The sequence below is a fragment of the Rhinopithecus roxellana genome, chromosome 10 (genome assembly GCF_007565055.1).
Source record: "Rhinopithecus roxellana isolate Shanxi Qingling chromosome 10, ASM756505v1, whole genome shotgun sequence".
Lineage (NCBI taxonomy): Eukaryota > Metazoa > Chordata > Mammalia > Primates > Cercopithecidae > Rhinopithecus > Rhinopithecus roxellana.
The window spans coordinates 121,020,467-121,040,605 of record NC_044558.1 but is presented as its reverse complement, the minus strand read 5'-3'; the positions used below and the strand labels follow the sequence as shown (position 1 = coordinate 121,040,605).

Genomic DNA, 20,139 nt, shown 5'->3' with positions numbered 1-20,139 from the left:
TTATTTATCCTTTAAGGTATTTATCCTTTAATCTTGTATCTTGTCAAAATCTTTGCAGTGGAAATGTGTTTCTTTACTTTGTCCCGTGAAATGTTTCTACTTTTCAGTTTAATGATGCCCTGCTGTATACAACACCAGTGCAGTCTGGAATGTATAAACTGAACAACATGCTCTCATTGGCTGGAATGAAGGTCTGTGCATCTGTTAGATGATTTGTTTTGTTTTGTTGTTTTGTTTTGTCTGAGACGGGGTCTCATTCTGTCACCCAGGCTGGAGTGCAGTGGTGCAATCTTGGCTCACTGCAACCTCCACCTCCTGGGTTCAAGTGATTCTTCTGCCTCAGTCTCCTAACTAACTGGGACTACAGGTGCCCACCACCACACCTGGCTAATTTTTGTATTTTCAGTAGAGACGGGTTTCACCATGTTGGCCAGGCTGGTCTTGAACTCCTGACCTCAAGTGATCAGCCCGCCTTGGCCTCCCAAAGTGCTGGGATTACATAGACGTGAGCCACCATGCCCACCCAGGTGATTTGTTTTTAAACCCAAATAAAGTCAGGTGTGGTGGCTCATGCCTATAATCCTAGCACTTTGGAAGTCTGAGGCCAGTGGATTACAAGGTCAGGAGTTCGAGATCAGCCTGACCAACGTGGTGAAACTCCATCTCTACTAAAAATACAGAAGAAAAAAAAAATTAGCCAGGCGTGGTGGCACATGCTTATAATCCCAGCTACTCAGGAGGCTGAGGCAGGAGAATCGCTTGAACCTGGGAGGCAGAGGTTTCAGTGAGCTGAGATCGTGCAACTGCACTCCAGCCAGAGCAACAGAGTGAGACTATCTCAAAAAAAAAAAAAAAAAAACAAATAAAGGCTGGGCACAGTGGCTCACACCTGTAGTCCCAGCATTTTGGGAGGCCAAGAGAGGATGATAGCTTGAGCTCAAGAGTTAAGAGACCAGCCTAGGCAACGTAGTGAAACCCCCATCTCTATTAAAAATAACAACAACAAATATGTAATACACTTAGAGAAAATTCCCTAAGATAAACATCTTTCTTACATCCTTTATTTTTCTCTCTCTATATGTTAGTGTTTATGCATTTGGTTTTTTTTGTTTTGTTTTGTTTCGTTTTTTTGTGACAGAGTCTCACTCTGTTGCCCAGGCTAGAGTGCAGTGGTGCGATCTCAGCTCACTGCAACCTCTGCCTCCTAGATTTAAGAGATTCTCCTGACTCAGCCTCTTGAGTAGCTGGGACTACAGGCTCAGCTAATATTTGTATTTTTCATAGAGATGGGGTTTCACTATGTCGACCAGGCTGGTCTCAAACTTCTGACCTCAAGTGATCCACCCACCTTCGCCTCCCAAAGTGCTGAGATTACAGGCGTGAGCCAGTGCACCCTGCCTGTTTATGCTTTTGATTATTCATTCATGTAGTCATTTGTTCACTCATGCATTAATTTATTCATAAGATATTTATTGAGAACTACTATAAACAAAACAGTAATGAGTTTGATGGAAAATACGAAGATAAGTTGAAGCATGATTCTTATTGTCTTTCCTCCCCCAGGGACTTAGCAACTAGTTGGGAAGATAGTACACTACACATAAATACCTATAAAGTAGACAGTAATGAGTATCACTGTAAAGGCACAATTACAGTTTTGGGAGTTCAGAAAATAAAGAACTTGCAGTGTTTGATGATCATGGTAGGGACTGGCCTGCAGCTTTTGAGAGCAGCTAGGAAAGAAGGAGAAAAGAGGAAGAGCCAGTGGACCTTAAAGTATAGGTCACATTTGGCCATGCTGAGATGTAGGGGAAAGGCATTCCAGGTGGAGGGCATATTGTGAGCAAAGTCCTGGAGGTGGGAAAGGTGGGCCAGCATGTGGGCTTTTTAATTCATCTGGAGCATAGAGTAGATGAAGGAGAATAGCAGTAGAGAAAGCTGGATAGGAAGGTTTGTCGTGGATGTCAGAGCTAGGGCCATTAGACTTCAGCTCATTGATACGGTTTTCAGTAGGATGAGTCAGCTCAAATTGTTGTGCTTTCTTCCAGGTCAGAAAACCTACCCAAGAGGCCTATCAGAATGAATTAAAGATTGAAAGTGTAGAACGTTCCTTCATTCTCTCAGCCAGGTAAGTTTTTTCTTCTCTTTTTTTTTTTTTCCTCATTCTCAGTCTGCTTGCTAGGGAATGTCAGGAAAATTTTGGTTTTTGGTTTTTTTTTGATACAACATCTCACTCTGTCACCCAGGCTGGAGTGCAGTGGCACAATCACGGCTCACTGCAGCCTCCACCTCCATGGCCCAAGCAGTTCTCCCACCTCAGCCTCTTGAGTAGCTAGGACCACAGGCATGCACTACCATACCCGGCTAACTTAAAAAACATTTTTTTGTGTGCCTGGTGCGGTGACTCACGCCTGTAGTACCAGCACTTTGGGATGCCGAGCTGGGCAGATCACTTGAGGTCAGGAGTTTGGGACCAGCCTAGCCAACATGATTAAACCCCATCTCTACTAAAAATACAAAAATTAGCCAAGTACGGTGACAGGCACCTGTAGTCCCAGCTACTCAGGAGGCTGAGGCAGGAGAATTGCTTGAACCCAGGAGGCAGAGGTTGCAGTGAGCCAAGATCCCACCACTGCACTCCAGCCTACGTGACAGAGAGAGATTCTGTCTCAAAAAAAAAAAAAATTTTTTTTTTGTAGAGATGTGGTCTCCGTATGTTCCCCAGGCTGATCTTGAACTCCTGAGCTCATGCAGTCTTCCCGCCTTGGCCTCCCAAAGTGCTGAGATTACAGGTGTGAGTCACTGTGCCTGGCCTATTTTAAGAATATATAAAAATAGATTTTTGTCAGTATAACAGGGTCAGATATTGCCAGCAGTTTTTGCATTTAGGCTAACACTGACTTCTTGTTTCTTCTTTTTCTTCTTTCCCAATACCGTGCAGTTTTACTCTTGATTTACCACGCAAGGAAGTGGCTGAGAGCTGAGGCAATAGTATGCTAGAAGCACAGAGATTAAAATGTTCTTCTGAACAGAATAACAGTGGTGAAAGTGCTTTGCTGATCATTTTTTTAAATGACTATTTCAGATTGTGTGTGTGTGTGTGGTTTTTTTTTTTTTTTTTTTTTTTTTGAGAGAGAGTCTTGCTCTGTCGCCCAGGCTGGAGTGCAGTGGCCGGATCTCAGCTCACTGCAAGCTCCGCCTCCCGGGATCACGCCATTCTCCTGCCTCAGCCTTCCGAGTAGCTGGGACTACAGGTGTCCGCCACCTCGCCCTGCTAGTTTTTTGTATTTTTTTAGTAGAGACTGGGGTTTCACCATGTTAGCCAGGATGGTCTCGATCTCCTGACCTCATGATCCGCCCGTCTCAGCCTCCCAAAGTGCTGGGATTACAGGCTTGAGCCACCGCACCCGGCCTCAGATTGTTTTTAAGAACAACTAGTGCTTTATAGGTTATTAGGAAATTTGTATGTGTCACTTAAAGGTTCTAACAAATCTATGAGGTAGGTGTAATCTCCTATTAAAAGTAAGGAAACTAAATTACAGATAAATGGAGTTGCTGTCTTACGGATACATAGTTGACACAGCCAGGATGCAAACTGAAGTCTTTTGCTTTAAATCCGTTGTTATGAACTGGGTGCAGTAGCTCACGCCTGTGGTCAAGCACTTTGGAAGACCAAGGCAGGTGGATTACCTGAAGTCAGGAGTTTGAGACCAGCCTGGCCAACATGGTGAAACCCCATCTCTGCTAAAAATACAAAAAAATTAGCCAGACATGGTGGCATGTTCCTGTAATCCCAGCTACTCGGGAGGCTGAGGCAGGAGAATCACTTGAACCCGGGTGGTGGAGGTTGCAGTGAACCGAGATCACTCCACTGCACTCCAGCCTGGGTGACTGAATGAGACTCCGTCTCCGAAAGAAGGGAGGGAGGGAGGGAAAAGAAATCCATTGTTATTTATGATACCACCTTGCCCCATACCGGAACCTGCAGTGACTTAATATATTACCATAATGTAATTCAAGTGCTAAGGAAACCTGAAACTCTATGACTCATAAAAATACATTATTGAGTTACTGACTGAGTGGCGGAAGTGGGTATTTAGGAAGGTTTGACTAGTGAAGGGAGAGATGCCAATAGTCATAGCATGCTCCACTGCACAATCTAAATAATGAGACACGCTCTTCTCAGATTTAACCTTTGATCTAATAAAAATAGAAGCAAATGCTTTTATAACACTTACTGTATGCCAGGCACTGTCATAAAGACCTTATGTGTAGTACTTCATTTCATCTTCACAGCAACCTGTTGAGGCAAGTTGTTATTATTATAACCATTCTATGCTGAGAAAAGCCACTAATCTATACTAGCAGAGCCAGGATTTGAACCCAGGTAGTCTGTTTCCAATTGTCCATACCACTAAAATCAGCTAGGATCTTAGGAGCAGATGGAGTAGTGGCCAGAATCATGTATTACTCTGTATCAGTCACAGTGCTCATGTTCTGTTTTCTATTTATTTTCTAAGTTCCATGATAACTTTGTAGGGTGAGTATTATCTTGATCTTCCAGATTAGAAAAATGGAGGCTCAGAGAGGTTCAATAACACATCTAAGGTTACATGAGTAGTAAGCAATGGAGCTGTGATTTGAACCTAGGTGTTTCTGACAACCTTTATAATTTTACTTATGTCTATGAATGTCAAGGACTCAAACCAAATGTCTGATTTCCCAAAATCAGAGGACGAGAAGAGTCATCCTGGGGTGTGTTACTCCTCTGAAATGCAATAACCACTGCTGCCTGACATACAGGATGACAGGAGAAGACAAATACCTGTGTGCAGTGTTTGTCAAATGCTGTGTAGCTACCAGTCAGAACAAGCAAAGCTCTTGGGGGTACCTGAAGCATCCACCAGATACCAATATTTAGAGAGTGCAGGTAAACTCTCGATCACTTGGCATTGTGACTTTTTTCTTTCTTTTGTTTTCCTTTTTTTTGAGACAGGGTCTCGCTCTGTTGCCTAGACTGGAGTACAGTGGCACGATCTCGGCTGACTGCAGCCTCTGCCTCCCAGGTTCAAGCGATTCTTGTGTCTCAGCCTCCCAAGTAGCTGGGATTATAGGCATGTGCCACCACACCCAGCTAAGTTTTGTATTTTTAGTAGAGACAGGGTTTCACCATGTTGCCCAGGCTGGTCTTGAACTCCGAACCTCAAGTGATCTGCCTGCTTCGGCCTCTCAAAGTGCTGGGATTACAGGTGTGAGTCACCATGTCTGGCCATCTTTTTAAATTTTAAAATAGAGATGAGGTTTCACCGTGTTAGCCAGGCTGGTCTTGAACTCCTGATCTCAGGTGATCCACCTGCCTCAGCCTCCCAAAGTGCTACAGGCAGGATTGCGTTCAGCCCTTTTTTCATTTTTGAGGGATAGAGGAGTTTGAACAAAAGTTCAAAGAACAAGGCCGGGCGAAGTGGCTCACGCCTGTAATCCCAGCACTTTGGGAGGCCGAGGCGGGTGGATCACGAAATCAGGAGATCGAGACCATCCTGGCCAACATGGTGAAACCCTGTCTCTACTAAAAATACAAAAATTAGTCGGGTGTGGTGGCACGTACCTGTAGTCCCAGCTACTCAGGAGGCTGAGGCAGGAGAATTGCTTGAACCTGGGAAGCGGAGGTTGCAGTGAACCAAGATCACACCACTGCACTCCAGCCTCAAAAAAGGAAAGAAAGAAAGAAAGTTCAAAGAACATTAAGACCCCCATGTATCAGGTTCCCAGTGAGTGCTTGAGCTTGGTTCTTAAAATCAAGAAAGTTATTTTCAAAATTCCAAGGAGGAAATGCCTATAGAAAAGTCAAGTTTTTTTTTTTTTTTTTTTTTTTTTGAGACAGAGTCTCGCTCTGTCACCCAGGCTGGAGTGCTGTGGCCAGATCTCAGCTCACTGCAAGCTCCGCCTCCCGGGTTTACGCCATTCTCCTGCCTCAGCCTCCCAGACAGCTGGGACTACAGGCGCTGCCACCTCGCCCAGCTAGTTTTTTGTAGTTTTTAGTAGAGACGGGGTTTCACCGTGTTAGCCAGGATGGTCTCGATCTCCTGACCTCGCGATCCGCCCGTCTCGGCCTCCCAAAGTACTAGGATTACAGGCTTGAGCCACCGCGCCCGGCCGAAAAGTCAAGTTTTAATTGCACTTCTGTTTCCCAAGTAAAAATGAGCCTTGGTGAAAAACAGTAATCTATTTTATTAAGATTAACTAATTCAGGAAATTATAGTAAATGTTTCTTTCTTTGGTTGTCAGGTAAATACCTGGATGTTCATGATTTCCAGATCAGTACCAGACAGGTGTAATGAACAGCTCTGATCAAGGTTTATATTTATGTAACTTTTTTTTTTTCCTTTTTGTGACAGAGTCTTGCTTTGTCGCCCAGGAGTGCAGTGACGCAATCTCGACTCACGGCAACCTCCACCTCCTGGGTTCGAGCAATTCTCCTGCCCTAGCATTCCAAGTCACTGGGACCACAGGTGTGCACCACCACACCTGGCTAAATTTTTTTTGGATTTTTAGTAGAGACGGAGTTTCACCATGTTGGCCAGGCTGGTCTTGGAACTCCTGACCTCAAGTGATCTGCTCACCTTGGCCTCCCAAAGTGCTGGGATTACAGCCATGAGCCACCATGCCCAGCAACATAACTGTTTCCCTTCTTCTTATCCATCAGGGTGGTAACCCTCTCTTCCGCTGTCAGCTGGAGAGAGAGAACTACCCCGCGAATCTCATCCAGGTTGCTGCTAGTGGTAGCTGGGTAGACAGCTTCAGTTTCTTATCAGGAGCAAAAATAAACACCACAAGCTCTCACACCCATTCCTTTTCTTCCATCTCGGAAGGATCCAGCATGCCCAACAAGATGGCAAGGTCCTTCCTGATCCTTACCATCAATGACGGTAAAAGGGCATTTTTCTGTTGGCTCATCACTGTCGTAAGCATTGATATCCTTGCAAGATGTTCCTCAGCACTGTCTGTTACAAGGGCAATCAACTTCACATTGCTCTTGGTGAATTCTGGTGCCAGCTTTGCAGCTCTGCCAAGCTCCATGGTGTAAACTGGTGTAGAGTCCTGAGGGTGGGAAAAAAGAATGCCACAGGAGTCTCCTAGAAAGTCGTGGGAACAGATACAGCCAACAGTGCTGTATCAGCCAACAGTGCCTCAAAGTTGGGAGTCTTGTTGCCAAGAAGCAGCCCTCTGTGGATGGCAGCAGTAGTAACATGAGTGGGTGAGACGGTGTAGCCACGGCAGCAAGCGGCCAGCTGGTCCAGGCAATGTTTGTCTTTTTGTTAGTAGTCTGGGGCTCAGTGATAAGCAGTGATAACTGAGAGCAATCATTGCTGAGTCTAACTTTAGTGATGAGAGGAAGTCATTGTTTGGAGACTGGCAGATGGAGGGCAATTAGGGAAGGAGACTGTCCACTATCAACCATTCGACAAATGTTTACTGGGCATCACCTACCCTGTCCAGGAGCTGGGGATGTGCAATCCCTGCCTTTAAGGATAAGCCTTTATTCTAAAGTGGGAGATACACAATAATCGGGTTTATATATATATGCACATATAAATAATTTGGAGTGTTCAGTGTTATAAAGAAGAATAAAGTAGGCTGAGCAGATAGAAAGTGATGAGGTCAAGAACTTTTATGGGGTGAGGGGGGATCAGAAAAGTTATCTCTGAGGAGCATCAGAGACCAGAAGCAAATCCTAGATGGAAGGAACAGCAAGAACAAAAGACATACCAGGGAGGTATGTAAGGGTGTAGTATGTTAAAGAAACAGCAAGACATCCAGTATAGGTAGAGCCTAGTACTCCGGGGAGAGCCTAGTACTCCCCTAGTACCAGGGGAGATTAAATGTGACTTACAGTTTGGGGGCAAGAGGTGGGGGCCACCCATAGTAAGATCATTGCATTTTTAAGAGTTTTCAGCTAAGTGATAATATCTATTTTATATTTGTAAAAGATCACACCGGCTTCTTTGTAGAAGACAGACCATCAGGAGACTAGAGTAGAAGTTGGGCAGCCAGGTAGTGAGTGGGCAGTAGATGATGGTGTGTCTTGGTTTACAATGATGAACAATGGTATGAATCAGAAAAAGCCCAATAATGGGCTGAATGTGGGCTCTGCAGGAGAAATAATTGAACTGGAAAGTTCTCGATAAAGGAAAAATAAATTTCCAAGGGAGGATCAAGCTGGCATGAGGGAAAGAGAGCTAAGGCATATTGAATGTCATTGGTATGCCATGCTCTCCTTCCATATTCCTCCAACCAGTTAGTCTGGTACTGCATCCCATATTAAAGGGGGTAAGGAGGCCTCATCCCTATTAAGTCTCTCCATCCCCTCCCACCAACACACTGCGTGCTCTATCAGCACAGATCTGCGTGTGACTCCATGCATGCCAGCCAACTCCACCGCTGTCTGCCTTCCACAGGTGTTACCTCCACCTGCAGTTCATCCCTTTGTTCAGTAAGGAGTATGGAGCCTCTACCTTGGGCCAGGCATTGTGCTGGGCATCAGGACATAGTAGATTAAAAATTAAAAGGGTCAAGTTGGGTGCAGTGGCTCATGCCTGTAATCCCAACACTTTGAGAGGCCAAGGCAGACGGACCACTTGAGGTCAGGAGTTTAAGACCAGCCTGGCCAACATGGTGAAACCCCATTTAATATTTTATACTAAAAATATAAAAATTAGCTGGGCATAGTGGTATACGCCTGTAATCCCAACTACTCAGGAGGCTGAGGCAGAAGACTTGCTTGAACTTGGGAGGTAGAAGTTACAGTGAGCCGAGATCGTACTACTGCACTCCAGTCTGGGCAACAGAGCGAGACTCTGTCTCAAAAAAAAAAAAAGAAAAGAAAAAGAAAACTTAAAAGGGCCCTTCCTTCACTGAGCTGACATTCCATGGAGGAGGACATGCACTTAGCTAATATTAACACAATTAAGTATTGGGTGATTAAATTATGCACAGAAAAAGTACCGGGGGCTAGGAGGCTGTAAAGCAAAGCACCTTAAACTACAATGGGGAAGAGAGGGCAGCCTCTTCCCTACAACCCTTGCTGTTTATATTGACTTAGGAAAGATAAGTAGGAGTCAGAGGGGCAAAGAGGAAAAAGGAAGAGCCTCCTGGTCATTAGGAGCACTGTGTACAAAGGTCCTTAGGTGAGAAGGGGCATGACATATTAAGAGAATTGGAAGGCCAGAGTGGCATGAGCTCAAGAATGAGAAGGAGAATGACCCAGGACAAGCCTGGAGGGACAGGTGACTTAGATGCTGCAGAACCATCTTGTGGGATTTGCTCTTTAGCCTAAGAGCCACAGAGAGCCACTGAAAGGCTTATACAAGGGAATGATGTGATCAGATTGGCATTTTTTAAAGAGTTTATGGCTGCTACATGGAATATGGTTTGGGAGGTGGCCTAAAGGAGGGGACTGATTGGACACAGGGTATAAGAGGAGTTCTTCAGAGGAGACTCTAGCATATACTATGAATTGGGAGGTGGTACCATGCACTGTGACAGGGAGCACTGGGAGAGGAGCAGCTTTAGGGGAGAGATTGGGAGTTGAGTTTCAAGTGTGCATGTAGAATGTAAGGTGTCTATGCAACATCCAAATGCAGCCATCAAGGGGCAGTTTCTCTAAGGATCTGGATTTCAGAGGGGAGTTGGGGCCAGAGGCATATATTTGGGCACCATCAGCTTAGAGATGACCACACCTGGCAGACTGAATGAGGGTACACAGAGAGACAGAGTGCCCTGCCAAACTCCTGTAACTCTTCAAGCCCTAACTTTGTCATCACCTTTGCAAAGCCATCCCTGCTACTTACATGAGGTAATTTACTACTTCTATGTTATTTATCTACATTTGTTACATCATATGTTAATTACATGTTTCACCTCAATTCAGTGTGCATCCTTACGAGTGAGGTATATTTTGTGTGCCCAGTTCTTGGCTTAGGTCCTGGCTTTGTAGGCTCCTAGTGAACATTACTCACAAATCAAAGTGATGTGGCCTTTGAACCTCAGAGGCATCCTGCAGTTAGTCCAAGTAGTAAATGGTGTGGCATGGTCGAACAACCCCAAATCCTTTCTATTGAAGAGTTTTTAACCTTTTTTTTTTTTTTTTTTTTTTTTTTTTTTTTGAGACAGAGTCTCACTTTGGTGCCCAGGCTGGAGTGCAGTAGCACGATCTCAGCTCATTGCAACCACCACCTCCCAGATTCAGGTGATTCTCCTGCCTCAGCCTCCTGAGTAGCTGTGACTACAGGTGCACACCACCATGCCTGGCTAATTTTTGTATTCTTAGTAGAGACGGGGTTTTGCCATGTTGGCCAGGCTGGTCTCAAACTCCTGACCTCAGGTGATCTGCTCTCCTTGGCCTCCCACAGTGCTGGGATTACAGGCATGAGCCACCATGCCTGGCCAGGTTTTTAACCCTTGGCAGTTCATCGCAGTCATTGGGAAAGTGGTACTTACTGGACACAAATCTGCTTTCTTGTACTATACACATTCTATAAAGAAAATAATACTTGACTTAACAGTTTTTCAGTTTGAAGAAGATGCTGATTCTTCTGCTAATCATGTTACAAAAGGAGACTAGAATATCTCCACTGGATGCTGCGGGCAAATGTGTGTGGTCTGTGAGAAATGTGTTATCAAGAGCTGGTAAACATTGTCTTGGCAGAACCCCACACAGGAGAGAGCCAGGAATGATTAAATGAAAGAACAGCATATGTGACATGATTTGCACAGTTGAATCACATTCCACATGCTCCCCGGGTTCCAGAAGAATCCAACAGCAATTCTAAAATTTACCATCTGCCTCTCTACTTTCTGTTACTCTTCTGGTGAGGAGTCGGGGAGGGAGGGAGAGATGGTAATTTTTTATGAATGTTTGCTTGGAACCCTTAGCGTGTATTCTCATCATGTAGTTCTGCAGAGAACATGAGCAGAGGCTAGCAGTGACCTGGTGGTGAGAGGTTCAGTCCTTAACTACACTTGGGTTTAATACCAGCTCATCACTTAGTAGTCTGTTGTCTATAAAGCAAATTATGAAACGTTACTAATTCTCAGTTTCCTTACCTGTAAATGGTGAAGGTGGGTGGTGATGTTGTAGTTGGGGGCAGGGGGTGTAAGATCCAATGTATATTCCATGGGGAAGCTCTGAGGGTGAGACATGGTGACATTTGCTAAGCATTTAGCAGAGCTGGCTGACGTAGTAACTGTTAAATGGCATCCAGTTTTGGAAGTAATGCTACAATAGTAGCGGTAAATAAGGCAGGGTTTTGTTTGGTTTAGAGAGAAAGGGGTTGTTTTTTGTTGTTCTTCGTATATAATGAAAATTTGAGAAATGTGTTTCAAAATTTTATTTGTAAACTGGATTTCTACCTTTTTTAATCCATGTGAATGAACATTCTAAATGGCACTCAAGCCATGGATTAGGGAGGTGCTTTCTGAGAATGATGATTGTAGGCAAGGTGAGTGGTTTCTATTCTTGACCTGCCCTGGGTTCTCTGAAATACAGCAACATATGTCTATATGTACCATTATTAATGGCAGAATTTTTTATTTTAGAAACACTGTTTAAGAGTTCAAATATACTTAAAATTAGGGCAAATAATACCAAAAACTGCATATTCAGTCACCAAAACTAAAAATAATGATCAAGATTTTGCCACTGATTTTCCTGTTTCGTAATTTTCTATTTTAAAACAAATTGCAGGTATCAGGTCATTTTACTTCTGCTTTTCTTTCTTTCTTTTTTTTTTTTTGTGACAGTGTCTTGCTCTGTCACCCAGGCTGGAGTGCAGTGGCACTATCTCAGCTCACTACAACCTCCACCTCCTTGGTTCAAGCAATTCTCCTGCCTCAGCCCCCCGAGTAGCTGGGATTACAGGCATGCACCACCACACCCGACTAAGTTTTGTATTTTTAGTAGAGACAGGGTTTCACCATGTTGGCCAGGCTGGTCTCGAACCCCTGAGCTCAAATGATCCACCCACCTTAGCCTCCCAAAGTGTTGGGATTACAGGCGTAAGCCACCGTGCCTGGCCGATTTTACTTCTGTATACCTCAAAATCCCTTTCTAAATTAAACTACAGACTTTTTTTTTTTTTTTTTTTTTAACGCAGTCACAGTCCCATTCTGATCAATTTTGTTTTATTATGATGGAGTTTTAATTATTTATTAAAGTCTTTCTCTCGTTCCCTCTCCCTTCCTCTTTTCTGCTCTTTCTCTACTGTGTATATATAGATTTATATATTTATTTTTATTTATAATACCTAACATGTGCCTCTCAGTTTTAAACATACAAAACAAAATGTAAACAGTGGTTTCGTAAGTATGCTGATACCAGTAATAATTTGGAGTTAGCATGGTTTTGGGAAAGAGGCATGGCTGGAAAAACAGAGAAAAAAAAATACCCTTGTCTGACCAAGCTTGCCCCTGTTTAGCCCATTCCCATCTGGCGCTGAATGAAAAGATATTTCCTGATGAGCTGGATGAGCTGGGTGGGGACAGAGAACTTGGTGGGTGAAATAGGTAGAGAAGCCCTAACAACAACTGCTGCCTTTCCCATGTGAACGGCTTTGTCAACATCTGCTTTCTAATACAAAAAAATATGTTCCCTTCACCCCAGTGCCCTTTCTAGAAAGTTTTAGTAATTAGTAATCTAAAGATATTTAGTATTCTATGCTATAAATTGGAATTTGAAACTTGACCTATTAGAATCTTTTAAAATTCTAGTATGATGTCTTAAGAAACTCCCTGGCTGTATAAATAATCATAATTATTAATTGTACAATTATCCTTTAAACCAAACCAAAAGTATTTCCAAATTGAGGAGAGTTCAAAAGCTATTTAATATAAAGCAGAACTTTTGGAAAGAAAAAATAAGCATCGTATTTGCTAAAATGCATCATGGGTTCTTTGTTGTCTGTTCTGATGATCTGTTCACTAAACCTCAGAGTTGCTGCTTTTTTGACTAGTGTTGTTGGAGGGTGGTGGGATCTGTTGCCATGGGAGAAAGAAAAGAAGAAAAAGGCAAAAAAACAAAAGCTGACATCTGGTTGATGAAACCTTTTGCCCCCAACAGTTCTGCCACAGAAAGGGATGAATGGCTAGAAGCGATTTCCAGGGCAATAGAAGAGTATGCCAAGAAAAGAATCACCTTCTGTCCTAGTAGGAGTCTTGATGAGGTATTGTCTTCTTCTTTTTTTTTCCCCCAGTGCATTTCAAAGTTTTTACCTTAAACATTTCACAGGGGTTTAGGAAAGCAACATGTGTTTCAGAGAATGATTGGACTGCACATCAGAGAGTTACTCTACAGATTAATGTCTAATTTCAGCACTGAAAGTTTATCCTTCTATTAATGTCTCACTGCAAGTCTGTGATAGCATCTAGCATATTCATGTATTTTCTCAGCTATAAAACTTCATTGTAGGAAATTTAGAAAATACGAAATAGTTTAAGGTTCAACTAATCAGCTGCCATCCCATTACCACAATCATCTTTTTAAGTTAATTTTGCATTAGAAGATTTTTAGATTGTAGCTAAACTTAGTATTCTGAGCACATGAAAAATATAATAACCCATATTTCTTTTCTTTTCTTTTCTTTTTTTTTTTTTGAGATGGAATTTCGCTCTTGTTGCCGAGGCTGGAGTGCAACCTCTGCCTCCTGGGTTCAAGTGTTCTCCTGCCTCACTCTCCCAAGCAGCTGGGATTACAGGCATGCACCACCACGCCAGGCTAATTTTATATTTTTAGTAGAGATGGGGTTTCACCATGTTGGCCAGGCTGGTCTCAAACTCCTAACCTCAGGTTTTCCACCTGCCTCAGCCTCCCAAAGTGCTGAGATTACAGGTGTGAGCCACTGTGCCTGGCCAATAGCCCATATTTATTTATTTCCTTCCTTCCTTCCTTCCTTCCTTCCTTCCTTCCTTCCTTCCTTCCTTCCTTCCTTCCTTCCTTCCTTCCTTCCTCCCTCCCTCCCTCCCTCCCTCCCTCCCTCCCTCCCTCCCTCCTCTCTCTCTCTCTCTCTCTTTCTTTTTCTTTCTTTCTTTTCGTTCTCTTTCTTTCTTCGGACTCTTGCTGTCACCAGGCTGGAGTACAGTGGCAGGATCTCGGCTTACTGTAACCTCTGCCTCCCAGATTCAAGCGATTTTCCTGCCTCAGCCTCCCGAGTAGCTGGGACTACAGGCACGTGCCACCATGCCCAGCTAATTTTTCTATTTTTAGTAGAGTCGGGGTTTCACCATGTTGGCCAGGATGGTCTTGATCTCTTGACCTTGTGATCTGACTGCCTTGGCCTCTCAAAGTGCTGGGATTACAGGCGTGAGCCACCTCTCTCAGCCAATAGCCCATATTTTATCCCCATGTTTTTTTTTTTTTTTGAGACAGAGTCCCACTCTGTTGCCCAGGCTGGAGTGTAGTGGCACAATCTCGGCTCATTGCAACCTCCACCTCCCAGGTTCAAGTAATTCTCCTGCCTCAGCCTCCTGAGTAGCTGGGATCACAGGCACCGGCCCCCACACCCAGCTAATTTTTGTATTTTTAGTAGAGACAGGGTTTCACCATGTTGGCCAGGCTGGTCGGGAACTCCATACCTCATGTGATGCGCCGGACTCAGCCTCCCAAAATGCTGGGATTACAGGCGTGAGCCGCCGCGCCTGGCCCTCATCCCCATCTTAGTGGTAGTGTGAGATGACACTGCTGAATAAAAAGGCAGGCAGTGTGCATGGAGATGATCAGAAGCTGTTCTTCTTCCGCAGGCAGACTCAGAAAATAAAGAGGAAGTTAGTCCTCTTGGGTCGAAGGCTCCCATCTGGATTCCAGATACCAGAGCCACAATGTGTATGATCTGCACAAGTGAATTTACTCTCACCTGGAGACGACACCACTGCCGGGCCTGTGGAAAGGTTGGCGAAGATAACACCCATCTCCATTGTGGTCTTCACTGTCTCCAGGCTGTACATAGTGAGGAAGCATATTTCCCCTCGTAAACCATTATAGTTCAAGAATAACAATAACAATTATTATGTTAATGGTAGAAAACATGAATGGTGTTTTCTCTAAATATTTAGGGGCAAGGGGAATCTTCTTAGTGAACTTCCACCCTCCAACTTCAGAATTACATTAGAACATCAATAATAAATAACTTTGATTCAAAAACGAAGTCTAACAAATCCACAATTAAATCGGCCCTCACATTTACAGCTATTATTTAAACTGCATCTCTCTAGTACTAAGTATCTATAGTATTCAGAAGGGGGAATGTTCAGTGTTGAAGTTATCCCTAGTGATGTTTCTAAGCCTTCATGATCTCATTAGTAAAATGGGTGTAGAAACAGTGACGTCAGAGAGTTACTCTAAAGATTAAATGAGGTTCTATTTAAAGAGCATTTAGTACGGAGCCCAAAAACTTGGTAGAGGAGCAGAGATGTGGTCGTTGCTGCAGCAGTGATGATTATGATGGTGACAATGATGGTGATCAGTATACCTCACAGGCTTTTTTGCATGCCAGGTACTGTTCTAAGCATTTTGCATGTATTAACTCCTTGACTTTATTATTTTATGTAGTCAGCCCTCTGTAAGTAATCATCTGTTGCCCCTTCATCTTTCAAGGGTGGTACCATGCATTAGTTCACTATATGCTTGAACTCCTTAGAGTTATTATTGAGACAAAGTGAGACTCAGTGACTCTGAAACTGTTTTGAAAAGTGGATGGCACTGTAAATTGTAACATACTTTATGGTTTGGAAACACAAGTTATTCTAATGAAATTAATGGAGTAATTCCAATGTGTTTTCAGATTGTATGCCAAGCTTGTTCATCCAATAAGTATGGCTTAGATTACCTGAAAAATCAACCAGCAAGAGTATGTGAACATTGTTTCCAAGAACTGCAGAAATTAGGTAATATATAAGTAAAGATTTAACCAAAAATTCCTTTATTCCTCAGATGTTTTCAAACAACCTTCTGACAGAAACACCTTTGGTACATTAGCAATATGATTGTTGATATTTATCTCCAAATTTATAGTAAGCTTTCTTAATCCTATTTTGTTGTAATTCTGGGAGAGGTTGGGCTGAAATTTGGTTTTAGTCTGTATAAAAGGTTTTGCTAAGAAAACTGTAGAAATGAATTACAGGGTAAAACATTTGAAACAGTAAAAGGGAACTTTAACTTTCAAATAATTTTGAAGTCTCTATAGTTTCACACGATAGCGTGCTCATTACAAATCATTTTACCTATATGTAAAGTAATTCTCTGTGGAAGCGTATTAGGTGGCACTTCATTAGCTTAATTCTAGTCAGTTGAACTGATTCAGTGAGATCTTACTGTACATCTGAATGTGCAGCTTTTTGACCAAACACGAAATGATACTTCCTGTTTCCCTGCTCCTTATTTGTAGGTGTCCTCCAGTAAAATGAATGCAGCTTAGCAAGACTGCTTAGGTCTATGTTTTGGGAAGAGATTTTTAGTTAAATTCCTGAAAACTGTAGGATCTAAATTGTATTTATTTATTACTTATTTATTTTGAGATGGGGTCTTCCACTGTTGCCCAGGCTGGAGTGCAGTGACGCAGTCTGCAACCTCCACCTCTCAGGTTCAAGCGATTCTCCTACCTCAGCCTCCTGAGTAGCTGGGATGACAGGCACGCGTGACCATGCTTGGCTAATTTTTGTATTTTAGTAGAGATGGGGGCGTCTTACCATGTTGACCAAGCTGGTCTCGAACTTGTGACGTCAAATGATCCACCTGCCTCAGCCTCCCCAAGTGCTGGGATTACAGGCATAAGCCACCACGCCTGGCCAGGATCTAAATTTTTAAAAGTCTGTTCTTCATTTCCCTGAAGGATAGCTTTTTATTAGCAAGGAGGAATTTCTAAGTGGATGACATGATATTTCAGAGTGTGCATATTTCTAGATTAATAATTTATTGTCTGTGTACATTTTCCAAGAAGATCCATCCATCTCTTCCTTTATGTTCCTCCCGTTAGTCTGGGTATATGGTATAAACTGCAGACATTCAAAATTCGTCTTTGAATTCTCCTTCCTCATCACCTATACACATTTGGTTAGTAACTCTTGTCAATTTTATCGTCAAAAATCTTTGTCTTGATTTCTGCATCCCAGCCCTAATAAGGCCTTTGTTATCTCTCATCTAGACAACTATAATAATTTCCTAACAAGTTTTCCTGCTGTTAGTCCTTTCTCCTTAGTACTGCCAGATATAATCAGTTTTTCCAAATTTAATCTGCTCATGTCACTCCCCAGCCTAAAACGTATAAACAACAGTCCAGTTTCCTTCAAACCAGCTCCCTTTTTAAATCTGGCCTCATTATTCTCCAAATAGATTATTTAATTTCATACCTTTCTGCCTTTGCTCACACTGACCTCTTGGTGTGCAGTGTTCCTCCTGCTTGTTTTAACCTGGCAAATTCCTACTTATTCCTTCATGGCCAACTTTTATTTTATTTTGTTTGTTTGTTTGTTTTGAGATGGTGTCTCGTTCTGTCACCCAGGCTGGAGTGCAGTGGCGCGGTCTCGGCTCACTGCAAGCTCTGCCTCCTGGGTTCCCTCCATTCTCCTGCCTCCGCCTCCTGAGTAGCTGGGACTACAGGTGCTCACCACCACGCCCAGCTAAATTTTTTGTATTTTTAGTAGAGACGGGGTTTCACCGTGTTAGCCAGATGGTCTCAATCTCCTGACCTCTTGATCCGCCCACCTTGGCCTCCCAAAGTGCTGGGATTACAGGCGTGAGCCACCATGCCTGGCCAGCCAACTTTTATCTTATTATCTTCTCAGGTTTCCCTGAACCTCTACAATCAGAATTCATTACTTCTTCATCCATGTCCAATAGCCCCCTTTTAACTACTTTGTTCATTGGAGTTGGTCTAGTATCTAAACACTTAACAGTACCAGGGTTCTTTGGGGTTTATGTCAGTAGGGAAGGTTTTTTGGATTTTTTTTTTAAGTTGGTAGTATAGTCACTTTTCATAATTCTAAAGGCATGCAAGAGTAATCCTTTCACATGGTTTAAAGTTCAAAAAGTATAAAACCATAGATAGTAGAAAGTCTGCCTTCCACTCAACTCCCAGCCATCCATTGTCCTTTTCCAGGAGCTATCAATGTTGTTTCTTAGTGTCCTTCCATGGATATTTTATGCAACAGTGTTATGGATTTGAATGAAATTGAATTGCAAAATGCTGAGCATTGCCTACATAAGCGTGCCTGGTTTGTTCTAGATCACCAGCACTCCCCTAGGATTGGATCTCCTGGAAATCACAAATCTCCTTCAAGTGCCTTATCATCAGTCTTACATAGCATTCCATCAGGGAGGAAACAGAAAAAAATCCCAGCTGCTCTCAAAGAAGTAAGTGTTTCCATTAAACTTGCAATGTGATAGAGGCTGAATTATTCATATGCATATAATACACTGTTTTTCTTTCATAAAGGAAGATGTCATTTCCCACAACTATTAAGTCATGAATTTTAATACTGATGATGGATGTGGCTGATGCCTCACAGTCTTGCTTGGTCTCCCGTCTGACCTAAGTCATTTAGAAAATGGCTGTTGAAAGGTTTAGAGAACATTTAATAGCAGTGATAGAAGGTAAAGATAAGTTGGACACGCATGAATTTTTAAAAATGACTTTGAGCAGGACCCTTGCCAGAGGGAAGAAATTCACAGGATATTTTGGGCATTTTGTTAGCCTTTACTGATCTACACGGTTTATTTGTAGGCGTTGGTTGGTTATGCACAGCTGATATCACTGATAGTAGGTTGTCTTTCCTTTAAACTTCCTTTAAAAGAAAATTTTAAATAGTGATAATAGCCTGTATGCTTAGACCTGCTAATGGTGTAATCCACGGACATCGTTGATACTCTATCCCAGTTCCTCAAATTTGAGTGTCAAAGAACAAACAGCATTACCATTTTGGCTACTCCATTATGATCAGTTTATTAAGGAGGTCCATCTGGCTGGTTTTGTGGCCAGCAGAATAGTTTTTAATTTGGTTCTCTTGCTTTTTTACTGAGGAGGTGTTCTAGCATACGTAGTGGCAGGAAAGAACTCTAAAAATTTGATCAAGATCATGTTTCTTATGTAAAGTTACGAGTATATTCCCAGTTGAAACACAATGTTTTAGAGGTTCATGGAAATTATAGCCGTATCCATACTTTGTTTCTTGTTACGTCTGAATAATAATTCATTGTTTGTGTATACCACAGTTTATCCAGCCATCTCTTGTGGAATATTGGGTTGTTTCCACCTTTTGGCTATTACGAATTATGCTGATAGAAATGTTCATGTGCAAATTTCTGTGTGGACATATGTTTTCATTTATCTTGGGTATATACCCAGAAGTAGAATTGCTTGCTCATATGGTTATTCTATGTTTAACTTTTTGAGGAACAGGGAAGTTGTGTTCTTATTCTAGTAATGTTTAAAATATTTTTAGAAACTCCTCTTTTTAGAATTACATTGAGAGCCTCAGTACTCTCAGTAATGGCAGACTACATCTTTTGAGCTGGATTTTTTTTTTTCTTAATTTCAATTGCTTTTGGGGTACCTATGGATTTTGGTTACACGGATGAGTTGTATAATGGTGAAGTCTAAGATTTTAGTGCACCCATCACCTGAGCCTTATACAGTGTACCCAATATGTACTTTTATAGTCCCTGACCCCCAACCCTGATTTACTTTGTAAATAATCAAATCATTGGAAGAAATGTTTTATGTATCAGTTAGGTGATTAAGTTGGTGAACACCAGTTTTATTTTTAAAAATCTAGGTCTAGTCATGGCTGTTCAGTATTATGGTTGATCTTCTTGTGTGGCTAATAAACTGATCCTAAATTGGTATAAAGGAGAAATGTAATATATTTTGAGCAACATTAATAACAACTTAGATAAGAACATGGTAGGATTCCAATGTAACTATATTTTAAGCAAAATCTCATTTGAATGTTAAACATTTTAGTTGGGTTTTTTCCTCTTTTTTTTCACTGAGATAGGAAACAATTCTAGTTTTTTAAATTACTTGGTAGTCTTTATAAAGATGTATTTATAGAAACCTGCTGTTGCTTAACAAATATTTCTAACTTAATGTTAGA

The 20,139-nt window shown here is 42.2% G+C and overlaps 1 protein-coding gene and 1 pseudogene across 4 annotated transcripts in view; one reads left to right on the top strand and one right to left on the bottom strand.

Annotated features, from left to right (window-relative positions):
• Positions 1-20,139, top strand: part of FGD6 (FYVE, RhoGEF and PH domain containing 6) — a 137,855-nt gene that overhangs the window by 106,918 nt on the left and 10,798 nt on the right. For 3 of the 4 annotated variants that reach the window (XR_004059530.1, XM_010383914.2, XM_030938614.1), the window contains exons 13-18: positions 108-191; positions 2,049-2,128; positions 13,115-13,217; positions 14,791-14,937; positions 15,831-15,933; positions 18,270-18,397. Coding sequence is in view for 2 of the 4 variants with exons in the window: in XM_010383914.2 (XP_010382216.2) it covers positions 108-191; positions 2,049-2,128; positions 13,115-13,217; positions 14,791-14,937; positions 15,831-15,933; positions 18,270-18,397 (645 nt within the window). In the remaining 2 variants the exon portion in view is untranslated. Of the gene's footprint in view, positions 1-107; positions 192-2,048; positions 2,129-13,114; positions 13,218-14,790; positions 14,996-15,830; positions 15,934-18,269; positions 18,398-20,139 lie in introns of those variants that run through there. The other variant, XR_004059531.1, reaches the window with a different exon arrangement.
• LOC115899947 lies at positions 6,644-11,199 on the bottom strand (annotated as a pseudogene).